This window comes from Tachyglossus aculeatus, chromosome 6, assembly GCF_015852505.1.
Source record: "Tachyglossus aculeatus isolate mTacAcu1 chromosome 6, mTacAcu1.pri, whole genome shotgun sequence".
Taxonomy (NCBI): Eukaryota; Metazoa; Chordata; class Mammalia; order Monotremata; family Tachyglossidae; genus Tachyglossus; species Tachyglossus aculeatus.
In genome coordinates this window covers 37,569,823-37,587,179 of record NC_052071.1, presented here as the reverse complement: position 1 = coordinate 37,587,179, position 17,357 = coordinate 37,569,823, and the positions used below count along the sequence as shown (strand labels likewise).

The 17,357-nt window shown below is 44.8% G+C and overlaps 1 protein-coding gene across 4 annotated transcripts in view; it reads left to right on the top strand.

The window, feature by feature from the left end:
• Positions 1 to 5,382: 5,382 nt before the first annotated feature.
• PFKFB1 (6-phosphofructo-2-kinase/fructose-2,6-biphosphatase 1) overlaps positions 5,383 to 17,357 on the top strand; it is a 31,205-nt gene continuing 19,230 nt past the window's right edge. For 2 of the 4 annotated variants that reach the window (XR_005451583.1, XM_038747965.1), the window contains exons 1-6: positions 9,232 to 9,387; positions 11,067 to 11,192; positions 13,709 to 13,805; positions 14,196 to 14,262; positions 16,759 to 16,833; positions 16,919 to 16,975. Coding sequence is in view for 1 of the 4 variants with exons in the window: in XM_038747965.1 (XP_038603893.1) it covers positions 9,297 to 9,387; positions 11,067 to 11,192; positions 13,709 to 13,805; positions 14,196 to 14,262; positions 16,759 to 16,833; positions 16,919 to 16,975 (513 nt within the window). In the remaining 3 variants the exon portion in view is untranslated. Of the gene's footprint in view, positions 5,452 to 8,986; positions 9,388 to 11,066; positions 11,193 to 13,708; positions 13,806 to 14,195; positions 14,263 to 16,758; positions 16,834 to 16,918; positions 16,976 to 17,357 lie in introns of those variants that run through there. The other 2 variants (XR_005451585.1, XR_005451584.1) reach the window with 2 other exon arrangements.

Sequence of the window (17,357 nt, the reverse complement as noted above, 5' to 3'; positions counted from 1 at the left end):
GGCTGAGAGGCTAGAACCAGACTAATCTCAGGGGGTTTGGGGTGGGGGGTACCATAGTACCTCTTTAACAACTTTAAAGAGAACGTGTAAATTTGTGTACATGTACTGTATATGTAATAATAATAATAATGATGGCACTTGTTAAGCGCTTACTATGTGCAAAGCACTGTTCTAAGCGCTGGGGGGGGATACAAAGTGATCAGGTTGTCCCATGTGGGGTTCACAGTCAGTCCCCATTTTACAGATGAGGGAACTGAGGCTCAGAGAAGTTAAGTGACTTGCCCAAGGTCACACAGCAGACGTGGCGGAGTTGGGATTCGAACCCATGACCTCTGACTCCAAAGCCCGTGCTCTTTCCACTGAGCCACGCTGCATATATATAAATATATATATATATATATATATACATACATATATATATACACACACACATATATATATATATATACACACACACACGTATATATATACACACACATATACATACACACATACACACACACATATATACACACATACACACACATACACACACACACACACACACACACACACACACACACACACACACACACACACATATAAGAACTTGTAACTTGTAACTCATCCCTAATGCCCCACCACAGCGCTAGACGGTACTAAGCTTTTGGAAGTGGTATTAATCCGTGGCATTTATTGAACACTTACTACATGCAGACCACTGTACTAAGCGCTCTGGAGACTAAAGCAGAGTTGGTAGACACGTTCCCTGCCCGCAACAGAAGTGATATGGGGGGCTTAGCTTGAAATTTGTCCCTCTAGGTTCAATTTGAACCCAGAATCCCAAATGTATTTGGTAATTGAGAAGATCCTATCTAACAGAGGAAAATAAAAGCCAAATTCAGGTATTAATTCCATCTCACCTACTGGGTGTTTAAAGATCCCCAAGTACTTTGTGAATGGATGTGTAACTTGCTTAGAGAAGCAGCGTGGCTCAGTGGGAAAGAGCCCGGGCTTTGGAGGCAGAGGTTGTGGGTTCGAATCCTGGTTCCGCCACTTGTCAGCTGTGTGACTTTGGGCAAGTCACTTCACTTCTCTGGGCCTCACTTCCCTCATCTGGAAAACGGGGATGAAGACTGTGGGCCCCATGTGGAACAACCTCATCACTTTGTATTCCCCCCCAGTGCTTAGAACAGTGTTTTGCACATAGTAAGCGCTTAATAAATGCCATTCATTCATTCAATCGTACTTATTGAGCACTTACTGTGTGCAGAGCACTGTACTAAGCGCTTGGGAAGTACAAGTTGGCAATGTATAGAGACGGTCCTCATCATCATATGCATCTACTATGTATAGAATGCATACATGTGGTTATCTTTTTAGGCCCAAAGGAAGCATCACTGAGGTAAGCGCAGTTGTGACTGAGAAAAATCAATGAAAGGCCCTCAGTCCTGACCACACAATTTTCCCACAAAGACTGTCCTTGGTTGTGCTCTCGTGTTTGTCATTCGCAGTGCCGAAAGCTGTTTTTCCTTTTTCCATCCTTGTCTCAAAATTCATACTAAGCTGCTCAGAATGTGCAACCCTTTTCTTGATGGCAGCATGCCGTACTGCTCTGTCTGTGGAGACTGAGTTTTTAAGTGAAATTAATGGTCAGAAGCTTTGGGTTTTTTATATCCTTAAGTGTTCTTTCTGTTCTCCTTGCTTTCGATTCCCCGATTTCAGCTCATCGTGTAGCATTTGTTTGGGTATCCTGCTGCCATCTGTTCTTCTCCTAGGTCCCACTCTCTGCAGCTGTGTTGCAGCGAACAAAATTTCAGTGCTAGGAGACTGACCTCAGTGTAGGACTGTGTGGTCTTGTCTACGCCATGCAATCAATCAATCAATCAATCGTATTTATTGAGCGCTTCCTGTGTGCAGAGCACTGTACTAAGCGCTTGGGAAGTACAAGTTGGCAACATATAGAGACAGTCCCTACCCAACAGTGGGCTCACAGTCTAGAAGGGGGAGACAGAGAACAAAACCAAACATACTAACAAAATAAAATAAATAGAATAGATATGTACAGGTAAAATAAATAGAGTAATAAATATGTACAAACATATATACATATATACAGGTGCTGTGGGGAAGGGAAGGAGGTAAGATGGGGGGATGGAGGGGGGACGCAGGGGAGACGAAGGAAGGGGCTCAGTCTGGGAAGGCCTCCTGGAGGAGGTGAGCTCTCAGTAGGGCTCACCTACTGAGCATGCAGCATGGCTTAGTGGATAGAGCGCCTGCCTGGGAGTCAGAAGGTCATGGGTTCCAATCCCAGCTCCGGTACTTGTCTGCTGTGTGACCTTGGGCAAGTCATTTCACTTCTCTGGGTCTCAGTTACCTCATCTGTAAAATGGAGATTGAGACTGTGAGCCCCATGTGAGATAAGGACTGTGTCCAACCCAATTTTTTTGTAATAATAATAGTAACTGTGGTCTTTGTTACGTGCTACTATGTGCCAAGCACTGTTCTAAGCACTGGAGTAGATACAAGGTAATCAGGTTGTCCCACATGGGGCTCACAGTCTTAATCTCCATTTTTATGATGAAACTGAGGCCCAGAGAAGTTAAGTGGCCTGCCCAAGGTCACACAGCAGACAAGTGGCAGAGCTGGGATTAGAACCCAGGTCCTCTGACTTCCAAGCCCATGCTCAGTCCATTAAGCCACGCTTCTTCTCTACTGTAGTATTTCATTCATTCATTCATTCATTGTCGTATTTATTGAGCGCTTACTGTGTGCAGAGCACTGTACTAAGCGCTTGGGAAGTACAAGTTGGTAACATAGAGATGGTGCCTACCCAACAGTGGGCTCACAGTCTAGAAGGGGGAGACAGAGAACAAAACAAAACATATTAACAAAATAAATAGAATAAATATGTACAAATAAAATAAATAAATAAATAGAGTAATAAATACATACAAACATATATACATATATGCAGGTGCTGTGGGGAGGGGAAGGAGGGGGAGAGGAAGGAGGGGACTCAGTCTGGGAAGGCCTCCTGGAGGAGGTGTTTTGTTAAGTGCTTACTATGTACCTGACACTGTATTAAGTGCTGGGGTGGATACAAGCAAATCAGGTTGGACACTGTCCCTGTCTCACGTGGGGCTCACACTCTCAGTCCCCATTTTACAGATGAGATAACTGAGGCACAGAGAAGTGAAGTGACTTGCCCAAGGTCACCCTGAAGACAAGCGGTGGGGCCGGGATTAGAACCCATGATCCACTTAGTACAGTGCTTGACACACAATAAACACTCAGCAAATGCCATTAGAAAAAAAAAGAGCTATTTCCAGGTAGGTGATGCAGGAGTACTCCAGCTAGGATCTTGTCAAGAAAGGAGAGTCGAGTGATGATCACAATCTGGTCTTTCTCTGTATATATGTATATATGTTTGTACATATTCATTACTTTATTTATTTATTTATTTATTTATTTATTTATTTATTTATTTTGCTTGTACATATCTATTCTATGTATTTTATTTTGTTGGTATGTTTGGTTTTGTTCTCTGTCTCCCCCTTTTAGACTGTGAGCCCACCGTTGGGTAGGGACTGTCTCTATGTGTTGCCAATTTGTACTTCCCAAGCGCTTAGTGCAGTGCTCTGCACACGGTAAGCGCTCAATAAATACGATTGATTGATTGATTGATTGATTGATTGATTCTAGAAGATGAGGATGCTCATGTCTTCTTAGCTGCTCATGGCTTCTCCATATGTTGGAGAAGAGCTTTAGCAGATGACCCATCCATGCTTGGCGATCTCAATGAGTAAGGGCCATTGCGGCCCAGGTGCTTTGTCGTGCCTCTTGATTGCGACTCATGTGGTGACGTACTTAGTCATTGTTCCAAATTCCAAGTTTTGCCCGTTGAAAGGTTTTCTGTGTTTTAAGGGGCCTCATTGTCGATACTAGCAGGCGTGTTGCGGAGAATATTAAAATGTTGTTGCCATCGCTTTAGGGCTATCCTGAACTGCCCTCTTAGTTCTCTCCCTTTAGTAATAATAATAATTACTAATAATTATGGTACTTGTTAAGCACTTATTATATGCCCAGGACTGTTTTAATCGCTGGGATAGATACAAGTTAATCAGGTTGGACACATTCGCTGTCCCACATGGGGCTCACAGTCTTAATCCTGATTTTACAGATGAGGTAACTGAGGCCCGGAATAGTGAAATGACTTGCCCTCGGTGGTAACTGAGGCCCGGAATAGTGAAATGACTTGCCCTCGGTCTCACAGCAGACATGCGGTGGTCCTTCTGACTCCCAAGTCCCTGCTCTCTCCACTAAGCCACGCCGCTTCTCTAGTAATGGTATTTATGGAGCAAATCTCCAGTGGTTGGCTGTCAACCTACGAATCAAGCAAAAACTCCTCCCTTTCGGCTTCAAGGCTGTCCATCCCCTCGCCCCCTCCTACCTCACCTGCCTTCTCTCCTTCTCCAGCCCAGCCCGCAACCTCCGCTCCTCTGCCGCTAATCTCCTCACTGTGCCTCGTTCTCACCTGTCCCGCCGTCGACCCCCGGCCCACGTCCTCCCCCTGGCCCGGAACGCCCTCCCTCTGCACATCCGCCAAGCTAGCTCTCTTCCTCCCTTCAAAGCCCTACTGAGAGCTCACCTCCTCCAGGAGGCCTTCCCACACTGAGCCCCCTTTTTCCTCTCCTCCTCCCCATCCCCCCTCTGCCCTACCTCCTTCCCCTCCCTACAGCACTTGTATATATTTGTACAGATTTACTCCTCTATTTATTTTACTTGTACATATTTATTATTCTATTTATTTTGTTAATGATGTGCATATAGCTATAATTCTATTTGTTCTGATGACTTTGACACCTGTCTACATGTTTTGTTGTGTTGTCTGTCTCCCCCTTCTAGACTGTGAGCCCGTTGTTGGGTAGGGACCGTCTCTATCTGTTGCTGACTTCCCAAGCGCTTAGTACAGTGCTCTGCACACAGTAAGCGCTCAATATGTACGATTGAATGAATGAATAAATGCAGGGCACCATACTAAGAACCTGGAATGTACAACAGAAACAGAAGACACAATCTCGGCCCACCAGGAGCCTTACACTCTCATGGAGGAGTCACACTTAAAAATATTTACGTTAAATGTCTGATCCTAATTTACATGGGCAGAGAGAAGATTCCTGTGAATTTTTATATACGTCATTTGACAATACAAAGACATTCCTTTGAAATGACCTAGATCTGCCACTCCACAATATGTTTTATAGGAATATGTCTCTGGAGCGACCTCTGCTTCGATTTCTGGCATTCAAGCATTTGTTCCCACTGTGGCCGCTGCAACAAGAGTGAACTAAAAATTCTGTTGGGTCTGGCATGTCTCACTTGAATTTCAATTATCCTGTTGCAGAAATTGGGGCCATCAGTGGTGATTCGTGAAGCAGAAAGAGCCTTTTCGCAGTGTTCAAATGCCGGGTAAGAGCCCACTTGCTGACACTTTGAAACTTTGAAAAACCAGGAGCCCAAGAAACAGCGTGAATAAGAAAACCCCTGGTGATTCAGCATAGCATCGCAACAAGGAAAGGCAGAGAGTAAAGGGAGGGCCCTATATAGAGCCCCAGAAACTCATTCATCAGGACCTGGCTTCAAGCCTATTAATAACAGAGAGATGTTGGAAAATCCAGATCCAAGAACCTCAGTCCCAAATAAGCTTCTGGGAACGCCCGACATTGCATCTGGTTTTTTGTTTGTTTTTCCTTTCTTTCTTTCTTACTTCGTTGACATGTTTAATATTAGTTTTGACCTTTAGCGCAGAGCACATGGGTTGCTAGGAATGGTCCCTGGGATGGTTTTAGGAAGCAATTTAGCAATAGCGACAGCTGATCGCAGGCTGAGCACAGCCCCAATGGGAGCTTTCGCGTCCTTGCAGGAAACTCTACCAACTTCCTAACACCATCCACAGTCTGGCTTTTTGGTTGCTTTAAAAGCAGGAGAGAGGGATATTGGATAATTAGCAATGGACAAGAAAGCGTCTAAGATAGCAGGTAGGTGAGCTGGGAGGGAGAGAGTTATTTGGGGAAAGTGGGCATCCTTTCTTAGGGACGGTTGTAGTTTTCTTGAAGGGGTTTTTAGTTTGGGTATCATAACTCTGTAGAATTTGGAAACCTGGAAAAGCCCCATTTATGTGTATTCATTTCCTCCACCTAGTTCAACCTGCTTTAGGCCTTGGCATAGTTCCATGTGATGTTTTGATTACTCCTATGTGATGGCCGATCCAATCTGAAGCGACCTACTTTGCACCACCTGCCTCAGGGAAGCTAAATCCAAAGTCTAAAAAAAATCTCTCCATTGGGATAGTTCCTAATAACAGGGTTGACATTTTTCTGCTCTGGACATTTTCATCACATGATTCCTGGTTCTACCGCAGGCCCTGACTCCACTGAACTTCCTCCGTGGAGTTGAGCTGTTTTGATTATTTGTAGATTCGGGGTTTTGGATTTGATCATGGGTTTTCTGACGGGGGCCGGAGGGGTGTAGGAATCTGTGGTCGTAGCGAGCAGCTTTCTGGATTCATTCTGTGATTTGCACATGAATGTATTTATCTTTCCCTCTGGGGTGACTCTGCTCTTTCTTTCATCTCACTTACATTGCTTTGTGAATGAATCGTGTCAGAGTTGCCAGTTTCTAATTATGGGATTTTTTCAGTTCTTTGATTTCAGGACATAGTGTCCTCTGAGTATTCCTGTATCCTCTTGTTCTTCTTTTGGGAGGAAATCAGGGTTTTAATTAGTAGCGGTCAGACTGCCTCTTTGACATCCCACAGAGCTAAACTCACAGGACCTGATGTGGCCAGCTCTGTATGCTGAGCCCTGACTAGGATTTGTCTCAATGACCTTGAGCAAACCAGCTAGTCCCCTCGGTCTCAGGTTTCCCATTTGTAAATTGAACTACTAGCCTCTCCGGGACTTGGTTGGGAGCAAGTAATTAATATTTATCTGTCACAGATTCCTGGTAACATGCCAGGAAACTAGGGGTAAGAAGGCCTATTACAGTTGAATCCTTTCCAAAATCTAATTTTGAATATAAAAATCTCGATGTGTCTGATTAGGTTACCAAACCGTATTTGAATGATCCATTCTAGGGTTTATTTGAATTTTTTAGAGAGATTTGGTTCTTGCCAAAACGAAACCAAATTCAGTTCCTTATCAGTTTTGTTTCTAATTTGAGGAATCCCAGGATAGAGAAACTTGAGCTGATATGCAAATTTTACATATTCTGGGGTAGATTCTGGAAAAAACTACCTATGTGACGGTGTACAGGGTCTAATCTGATTACTTTGTACCTTCCCTGGGACTTAGCACATAGTAAGCACTTAAAAAATGCCATCGTTATTACCCTATAACAGCTTAAGAGCAGGTATTGAGAATTTGTGCTAAATAGAATCTGTATGGAGTTTAACTCAAGCCAAACTGTTTATTCACTTGTGGATAAGTGCCAGGGGATCTTTAAGCACCAAGTAGGTGAGATGGAATTAATACCTGAATTTGGCTTTTATTTTCCTCTGATAGTATCTTCTCAATTACCAAATACATTTGGGATTCTGGGTTCAAATTGAACCTAGAAGGACAGATTTCAAGCTAAGTCCCCCATATCACTTCTGTTGTGGGCAGGGAACGTGTCTACCAACTCTGCTTTACTCTCCGGAGCGCTTAGTACAGTGGTCTGCATGTAGTAAGTGCTCAATAAATACCACTGATTAATACCACTTCAGGAAGCTTAGTATCATCTAGTGCTGTGATGGGGCATTAGGGATGAGAGTGAAGCACTATGGTAGAGTTCCCTTTTCAAGTGGTAATACCACTTCCTCTCGGCCAGATTTCTCAGCCCAACTATCATCCCTAGACTCAAACATAGATTCAGGTCAGAGGGGCCTCTTATAAAGCATTTGAACACCTGAATCCTAGTCCCTGAGAATAGAGATATACACTTTTCAGCAGATCCAGAGAGAGAAAGGGAACCGGCGCTGAGCGTTGAAAAGGGAGCTGGATATTTTTAAATCCAAGAAAATGTATCATCACTATGGCAGAAGCAAAGGGAAGTTCTCACCAATTTTAGGCGATTTCCATTTATGGACCAGTCTGAAGGGAATTTCAAGTTTAAGGCAAGAACTGAATGTTTTGAGGCAAGATGCTGCCTGTGAAATGTACAGATGACTCTTTTAGTACTTAAAACATGCTCATGGGACTCTGGTGGCCTCTCTGGAAACGAGGGGCCAGCAGAGAGAGGGCACCAGACTCATGAACCTAGTTATCTGACTGTCCTTTCTACCGAACGGACTTCTGGCCTTCAGTCCAGGGTCTGTACAAAAGAAATGAAAGGGAGGTATACATCCTCTGCAGATGGGTTGAGATGAATAAACTTGGAGAGCTGTAGGGAACTGGATTGGTGCTTAGGCCCTCTGAGGCACTGATTGAAATCTGGATTTACTGTACTCTGCCACCACTTAGTCCAGTATTCTGCATACAGAAAGCGCTCATTAAATGCGATTGATTGATTGGATCAAGCCAAGTTGGGTCCTGATGGCCCTTCCCCACTAGCAGTTGGAAGCTCCTCCTTGTTGCCATCATCTCTCTAACTTGGGTCAGATTTCATTTTTACTTATCTAACTTTAGCGGGAAGGATATAAAATTGTCGAGATACATGCCTGCTCCCCATGGGGGCCTTTGGTAGATCGACTCGGGAGAGAGTCTGTGAGCTTACTGCAAGAAAAATGGAATCGAAAAACCATTTTGTCGATACAAATAGCTGTACGAATGCTTATTAATAAGAGTAAGAGGGATAGTAAAAGGCACCTCTCCCTCAGTTGTTTCGTGTGCCACAAAGCTCACTTTGGAACAGCCTTGAAGAAGAAGCCAAACAACATTTTCTCATTTATTTGCATATTCCACTAATCATCCCTTCATTGGGTGCCCCAGAGGAGGGAGGTGGCTAAAACTGAGCGCAGAGCTGCCCTGGCTGGCTCTGTACTGAGCTAAGTTATCTCATGTGTACACAGTCCTCCGAGTTCAGGGGCCCCCTGACCTCCGTTGAACCTCTTCTCTTTCTCCTTTTCTCTCTCTCTCTGTCCCCACGCCCCCAATTCATGTACCCAGAGGGAGGCGGGTGCTAGAGCAGAGAGCAAAGTGTCTGTGACCAGGTCAGTCAGTGAAGCCAGGACAGCTTGGGCACCCTTGGAGCTCCAGTTTTATCCATCAGTCCCAGCAGGAGCCAGGGAGCAGAGAGAGCGAGGGAGGGAGGAAGCGGCAGCTCGGAAGCACAAGATGTCCCGTGAGCTGGGAGAGCTCACCCAAACCCCACTGCAGAAGATCTGGATCCCACATACGAGTAATCGATTGCCGCAGCGGAGGGGCTGTAAGTTGGGTTTTGTTCTTTGGGTTCACGGGGAGGAGCGGGGCAGAGGAGTTGGAGGCATTCAGCCTGCGGTAAGTGTAAAGCGGTCATTGGACTAGCCAAGGGAAGACAAGAGGTCAGGTTTGAAAGAAGCTGGAAATGCGGAGGGTTTGAGGTGGGGGCGTTAGCTTCAGAGGGCAAAGCGAGATTCACCATTTTCTGTGGCCTCCTGAGATTCCTACTTGAATGTCCAGTGGCCACTGTATAAAGAGAGGTGATGAGTCTCGGGTCAGTCCCTTGAGGGCAGGTTTGTAGCACACAAAACTATCACCATCATCATCATCGTCATCAATCGTATTTATTGAGCGCTTACTGTGTGCAGAGCACTGTACTAAGCGCTTGGGAAGTACAAGTTGGCAGCATATAGAGACAGTCCCTACCCAACAGTGGGCTCACAGTCTATAAGGGGGAGACAGAGAACAAAACCAAACATACTAACAAAATAAAATAAATAGAATAGATATGTACAAGTAAAATAAATAAATAAAGAGTAATAAATATGTACAAACATATATACAGGTGCTGTGGGGAAGGGAAGGAGGTAAGATGGGGGGATGGAGAGGGGGACAAGGTGCTTGATTCTTTTTCTTGGCAGTGACTGCAGGGAAGCACACAATTAGCTGAGCTCGGGGGGCGGTGAGTGCCCTCTTTCTTGAAAGGGAGGGCACTTTGGCAAGGAGATATGTATGTGTGTATGCCTGTGAGCCCAATGTTGGGTAGGGACTGTCTCTATATGTTGCCAATTTGTACTTCCCAAGCGCTTAGTACAGTGCTCGGCACATAGTAAGCGCTCAATAAATACGATTGATGATGATGATGATGATGCCTGAATATGAATATGTGTATTTGCATGCAAGGTGCTGGGAGTGAACACTAGTATTGTCCAGGTAACGAATGCTTTGTGGATAGTGAGGAGACCCTGGTTCTTGGGCTGCCAGTCAAGGTAAACATCCCTGAAAAATTAAGAAAAGGAGAAAAAAAAAAGAACTCTCAATATTATTGACAAACTAGAAGGCAGTTTTCCCAAGATAAGGTAGAACTGATGGGGACGTGGTGTTTCTAGCCCCGAACTCATGGGTTGGCCCCACAAGGTAGGGTGAGATAAAGCAGCTTGGGACCAGGAACCGGCAAAGCTGTGGCTGGCGGGGACCCAGAAATCAAGCTGTGCAGGAGACCTACTTGCAGGCGGTTGCAGATTTGAGGCCGAAGAGTATTCGTGGGGAGAGAATGGGAGGCATCAACTCAGAGGTTCTGACACTTCATGACGGCCGTTAGAATGCAGGACAGGAGGGTGAGGAGATTCACCAGGGCAATCTGATCTGAGCTCTATCGGGAATCAGGCACCTGCCTTTTTCTTGGAACACTATCATCTCCTTTAATTTGGTAATTCCACCCTGGACCCTTTGGAAATACAGACTGGTTCAAGGAATGTTCTACAGGTGGATCTCAATCCTACTGAAAGCATTCCTCCAAGGGCTTCACCCGACGCCTCAAAAAGGTGCCAGAGGCCTAAACCTTGGTATTTTAGGTGCCTGTCTAACCCCGGAGCTGGGTGAAATGTTTTCAGCTGAAAGCAATGTCTCCCTTCCTAGAAACTGTTTAATTGGGTTAACAACCAGAACTGTTCTTTCTAATTGCAGCCTCCATCCCCCAGTTCACCAATTCCCCAACAGTGGTTATTATGGTGGGGTTGCCAGCCCGAGGCAAGACCTACATCTCCACAAAGCTAACTCGATATCTGAATTGGATTGGAACCCCCACAAAAGGTAAGAGCTGCTGGGTCAGGGTTCCCTTTCCCGCTAGGGACTCAATTTCCAGGACCCCAAAAGTACCCCAAGGTGCTGGGAGTTTCAAGGAATCAGTGAAGCATCCCGACTGGTCCCTCTTGAGTTAGCCCTGGGATGATTTTTCACTAGCAAAGGCAGGAGGCCCAGGATCCATAACAGTATTTATCGAGTACCTCCTTGGGCATACCACTGAACTAGGTGCTGAGGGGATATACAGCAGAAAGCTTAGACATGAACCCTACCTTCAAGGAGCTTTCAGTCTAATGGGGAAGACAAGGAGTTATAAATTGAAGATGATGGAGTAGTCAAAAGATCAGGGAAAGTAAATAATATATAGAAGGTAATAAGTTGAAAGCAGTTAGTAAACAGACTGGTTCATAGGAGTATTGAGAGAGCTAAGGGAATGACATGACCAGTACGGTTGGGGGAAAGGTCAAGGAATTCCTCTAGGAGGAGGTGGCCAATTAGAAAAGCACTGAAAGGGCCAGGGGGTTGGGTTTTAATATAGCTAAGGGCAGGGAAGATGTTCCAGGAGAGGGAGAATGGAATGCAAAAGGGATCGGAAGCAGGAGAGTTATGAGTTAGGGACAGGTAGAACATTTGCAGAGGAGCAAAAGAGTAGTAGTAGGAGAAAAGAGAAAGATAGAAAAGAGGGGAAGCCAGCTGATAGAGAAACTTAAAGATGATGGTCAAAAATTGTGCTCTATATGAAAAGAAATGGGAAATCACTGGAGATTTTTGAGGAGAGTAATGTTCTCTGATCCATATTTTGGGGAACCGTAAGTGGGTAAGGACTGTAAGTGTGGGAGACTGAGGAGAAAATGGGGGAATTCACTCCAAGGCTCTGATACTTCGTGGCCTTTAGGGTACAGGACAAGGAGGTGGAGGAGGGAGAGGACATCAAGACTGACCTGGGCTCCATCAGGAATCAGGAATCAATCACCTGCCTTCCTTTTTGAGACTGGCTACTTTAGTTGTTCAGTGCCACTCTAGCCCATGCTGGGGAAATGCTGAGTGGTTCAGGTGGATCTCATTTCTATTGAAAGTATCCTTCAAAAGCTTAACCTGGTGCCTCAAAAATGTGCCAGGGTTAGTAGTGGCAGGGTGGTCATTAGGCCAGCCAGGAACTGATGAAAGCATTCACCAAATTGATAGTCATAAGGGTAGAGAAGAAAGGGTGAATACGAGAAATCTTACTCAGGAAGACATGGCACAGCAAAGAATAAGATAGAAGGAGAATCATAGAGGAGTGTCCCAAGATGACACCAAGGTTACCAGCTTTTGGTTCTAGGAGGATTGCAATGGGCTGCTGGGATGGGAAAATTGGAATAAGGAGAATGTTGAGGAGGGAAGATGAGTTCAGTTCAGTGTTGATGGTGTTAAGTGGATTAAGTCGCTGGGGCTGGTCAGCCAGGGATTGATGCCCCAAAGGGAATCAAAGGACCTGGGTTCTAATTCCGGTTCCACCACTTGTCTGCTGTGTGACCTTGGGCTAGTCATTTAATTTCTCTGTACCTCAATTACCTCATCTGTAGAAAGGGGAGTAAGACTGTGAACCCTTTGCAGGACAGGGACTCTGTCCTACCCAATTGTCTTGTAACTGTCCCAGGGTTTAGTACAGTGCCTGGCACATAGTAAGTGCTTAACAAATACCGTAAAAAGTGAGGTAATAGTCAAAGCAGAATTTGTAACCGAAGTTGGAAGCAAGAGCCCTGATAAACTGTGGTTAAAATCTGAGCCACCAAGTGATTAGCAGAAGCAGCACTTCTACCCATGAAGGCTCCTATCTAGCTTTGAGCCTGCCAGAGATGCAGTTAGATCTCAGTGCTGTAGGCTATGTGGGCAGACTCCATGGCAGGCTGGAAGCCAGGTAGGAGCCGTAGAAGTTCAGGTGCTTATACATCTTTACATCTTCCCCCTCCTCCGTTCAGCTCTTCATCGTCAATCCTAACAGGGCCTACCTACTGGAGTTCGTGGCCCGTGACCAAAATAATTATCCACCCCGATCTAAGAGAAGAGGCTGGTCAACTCTCTTGAAAGCCGCAGAAAGATCAAGGAGCCAGAGGAGGCCATTCCATTTCCCTAGGAGAGTTTCACTGGAGACTTCTGTGAGCGTGATCACAGTAGGATAAAAAAGAGACAACTCCAGACTGGAGGGGGTTTGGAAGAGAGTTGGAAGGGAAGAAATGGAGATGATAGGTGAATAGTCCTTTTGAGGGTTTTAAAATTCCCAGCATAATTTAGGGGTTTTCCTGACCACTGTCATCTGCCCTCCTGGATGGCAATGAAAGGAATGGTTAAAGTCTGACTAGTGCTGTAGAGCCTGTTTGTTCCCTCTGGAGATTTGAGTGTATCAGTGGATTTCTGTAAATACTGCTATCAGTAGCTTGACCATTGCCGCTAACTGTCGTAATCCGCTGTCTAATGTCCAGTTGGCTGCAGATGTTTCACGATTTAGTTAACTGAACCTACTCACAGTGGTATGTTTTGGTCAGTGTTCAATTTAGGGCAGTATCGCCGAAAAGCTGTGCAGTCATATAAGAACTACGAATTCTTCCGCCCTGACAACAGAGAGGCTATGACGATAAGGAAGTGAGTATTTTCCCAGCCCTTTGACTCTCTGCCCTGCCTTTGAATAAATACCTTATAAAAGCTAGGATACTCAGGTCGGTCTTGCAATTAATTCACTCAATCAGTCATATTTATTGAGCGCTTACTGTGTGCAGAAAACTGTATAAGAGCTTGGGAGATTACAACAATAAACAGTCACATTCCCTGTCCACAACTAACTAAAAGTAGAAAAGTTGAAGTCAGAAACAAGTTAACGTAGTTAAGGAGCTCTTCCTTGGCTAAATCATTTCTTGTTAGTGATCAGGACTGTGCTGTGAGAATGGACCCAATCATGTCTTTCACAGGAAAAATTCAAGAGAAGAGGAGGGAAGGCCATACAGAAAGCTAAGTCCTCTGTCCTTCCCTTTGCAGGCAATGTGCACTGGCAGCTCTGAATGATGTCCATGAATATCTTAGTCATGAAGAAGGCCATGTAGCGGTAAAGAGTCCTACATCTTTATTTTCCCTACTGACTTTTGTGATGGCTTTGTGGATTTTTTTCCTTCAAAAAATGCAAACTGGGAGGGATGCAGTTAGTGACTTAGTGGATTGAGTCATAAATAAGAGCTTCCACTACTGTAGTGTCTCCCAGCAAGAATACTAGGATCTGGCATTTCTGCAGACCAACGTAATTGGAAGTGCGAGTCTGGGTTGGGGGGAGAAAAGGGACCCCAGCCATCATCCATTCTATCCCTTCTCCCTCCACCTCCACACTCGGCTGCCTCCTCCCACCCCCAAAGCAAATCCAAACTTAGCCCTGGAGTTGATCTGTCTTCTAGAGACATTAAAACAGACCAGGACAGGTTCAGGACGGGATCTTCCAGAGCTACAGAGTAGTTCCTCCCCGAGCCTGTCTTAGCTTGAACCCGCACTCCTAGGGTGAAACTGGTAGCCCCAGATCTGAAGATCTTGGGGATGCAGAGCAAAGGGAACACTAATTTCCAGTTTGCATAGACTACTGAAAATACTGGGAAGTAGTTTGCCCTTTTGGCCTGATTCCACTCTGTTCTGTTACCCTCCGCTCCATTACCCCCTGTGAGATATTGCAATATTATGCAGCGCTCTTACTGATGATAAAGGAATTGAAGTCCCTAGGGATGTAAGGTTTGCTGGAAATCTCTCCCTGAAAGCCACTTGGAGTGGAATTGATGGAAGGGAATACTTCTTTGGAATTTGCTTTATATAGTACCAAGGAGAGCATCATCAAAATGGCAAAAATCCATCAAGATGAGCAAGGACAATGGAGAAGCTTCTGAATGAGGATAAACTTAAGGCAAGGATGGAGTGAGAGTATGGCTGAAATTTCCAAAGTCGTGGAGGGGCAGGACAGGTTGAATCCGGAATTCTTGTTTACTAAATCCCATAACCAGCTTAGGGAGCAACCTTTGAATCAGTCAATCGATGGTATTTATTGACCATTTACTGTGTGCAGAGCACTTTACTCAGCGCTTGGGAAAGTACAGCACAACGGAGTTGGTAGGCGTGATGGTTGCTCACAAGGAGCTTGCAGTCCACTGGGTTAGACAGACATTAAAATAAATTAGAGAGAGAGGAAGCTTGAGGCTTGAAGGTGGTAGATTTAAAACCAACAAAAGGAAACACTTCCTCACGTATATGGAATTGGTTCACTCAGGAAGTTGCATAGACTAAATACATCAGTAGGTTCAAGAGGGGTTTGGATAAATTCATCGCCGAGAGGTCCAAAAAGGGCTACTAGGAAGTAAATTAGGGTCGTAGAGGTTAAAGTCAGGAAGGACATAAAGGCAGATAACAATTTGTTCCTCTAAGCACCCTGTTGCCACAATTGGAGACAGAATATGGGACCAGATTGTCTAAGCCAATACTGGCATTTCTAATGTTCTTATGTTATAGCAATCAAGTCCGATTCTTGAGCTGTAGCCGGCTGCTCCATAGACAAAATCATGTTATCAATAAAGATAGAAAAAACCAAGACTCGCACAGGGATGGGTAAATTGGAATGGAGCATGCCTTCACCTTCTGGAGAAATGTTGGAATAATTCTGTGGTAATCCTCCCCCTACATTCAGCTTTGGTCAGACCTTTGTTAGAACACATAAACAGCGCTTCTGTTCATATCCATAATTTATTTCAAAGCCTGTCTCCCCCTCTAGACGGTAAACTCCTGGTGGGCAGGGAGAGTGTCTGCCAACTCTGTTGTATTGTACTCTCCCATGTGCTTAGTATATGCTTTGAGCCTCACAGATGACAAATTAATGGAGAATTTAGGCCAAAAGATGAGCCCTTTTTTCACTCTGCCCACCCTCAAAAGGATTAATATAGAAACTAATTCCTGTGACGTAAGCTAGAAGTGGGTTTATCTAGCCTAGAGAAGAGAGTGCTATAGGAAGATTTAAATAATACTCTTCAACGTGATAGTGAGTAGCTGTTTTGTGATCTCACGAAGACTAGAGAAGAGAAAAGGGTACTAAATTGCAACCAAAGGGGTGTAGTTTAAACAATAGGAAGAACTTCTAGCTATAAAAGTTTGTAAACACTGGACTGTGGATTCCCTTCTGTAGTTTCAGAAGGGGAGGAAAGGTATGTTCCTGAAATGGTTTGCGAGCAGTTCAGCTTGAAGGCACAGGGCAGAGACTGTTATGTTACTGAGCACCTTGTGGGTTCATGGAGAAATGTTGGTGTTACAGCATGCCTTAACCTATCTGGACTGGACTCCATCAAAAGTCCATTAAACCATAAGGCTGAAACACCCTGAACAATGCCCAACTCTTGAAAAAGTAGACTTAAAACAATAAAATATAGCTCGGGGCAGAGAGTACGATGTTTGTGTTGGCTGAATACAAAGTAACTTGATTAACTTGTATGACTCCAGCCCTTAGAGCAGTGCTTGGCATACAATATGTGCTTAACAAACACAATAAATAAATAAATAACTTACACTCAATCCTTCATTCCAGGTTTTTGATGCCACCAACACTACCAGGGAACGACGGTCACTTATTCTTCAGTTTGCCAAGGATCATGGATACAAGGTAATAAGAAGCCCTGTTGCCTTTGATGAGGGCGCCTGCTTTACCATGGAAACTTGTGCCAAATATTTCTGTCCCCTCTCTGCAGGTCTTCTTCATTGAGTCCATTTGCAATGACCCCGATATCATTGAACAGAATATCACAGTAAGAAACAAGACATCTTTCTCTCTTCCACCCAAACACCAGCCTGGTACTGAGTGCCAAATGACAGTCCCTGGGAGTAAGAAAAGTCTAAATAGTTTGAGTCCCCACAGGCCAGTAGCTGAGTGAGGAGTAGTACCCCAAAGCCCTGACTCCCAGCACCTCTGCCATTCCTCATTTCACATTAGCCATGAGATTAGGGGAGGGACAATCATGCTCACAAGCTATTTGCGGTTTTTTGAAAGTCAGTATTGTCTCTCTGGCAGATCCTGGAGAACACAAAGTTTTGCTGAGATCGGCTCACCAACTGACATTCGTGGCTATTTTTTGCCCCTTCCCATGATCACAAATGGCTTTATGGACCCATTCCATTCCTATTCACCAT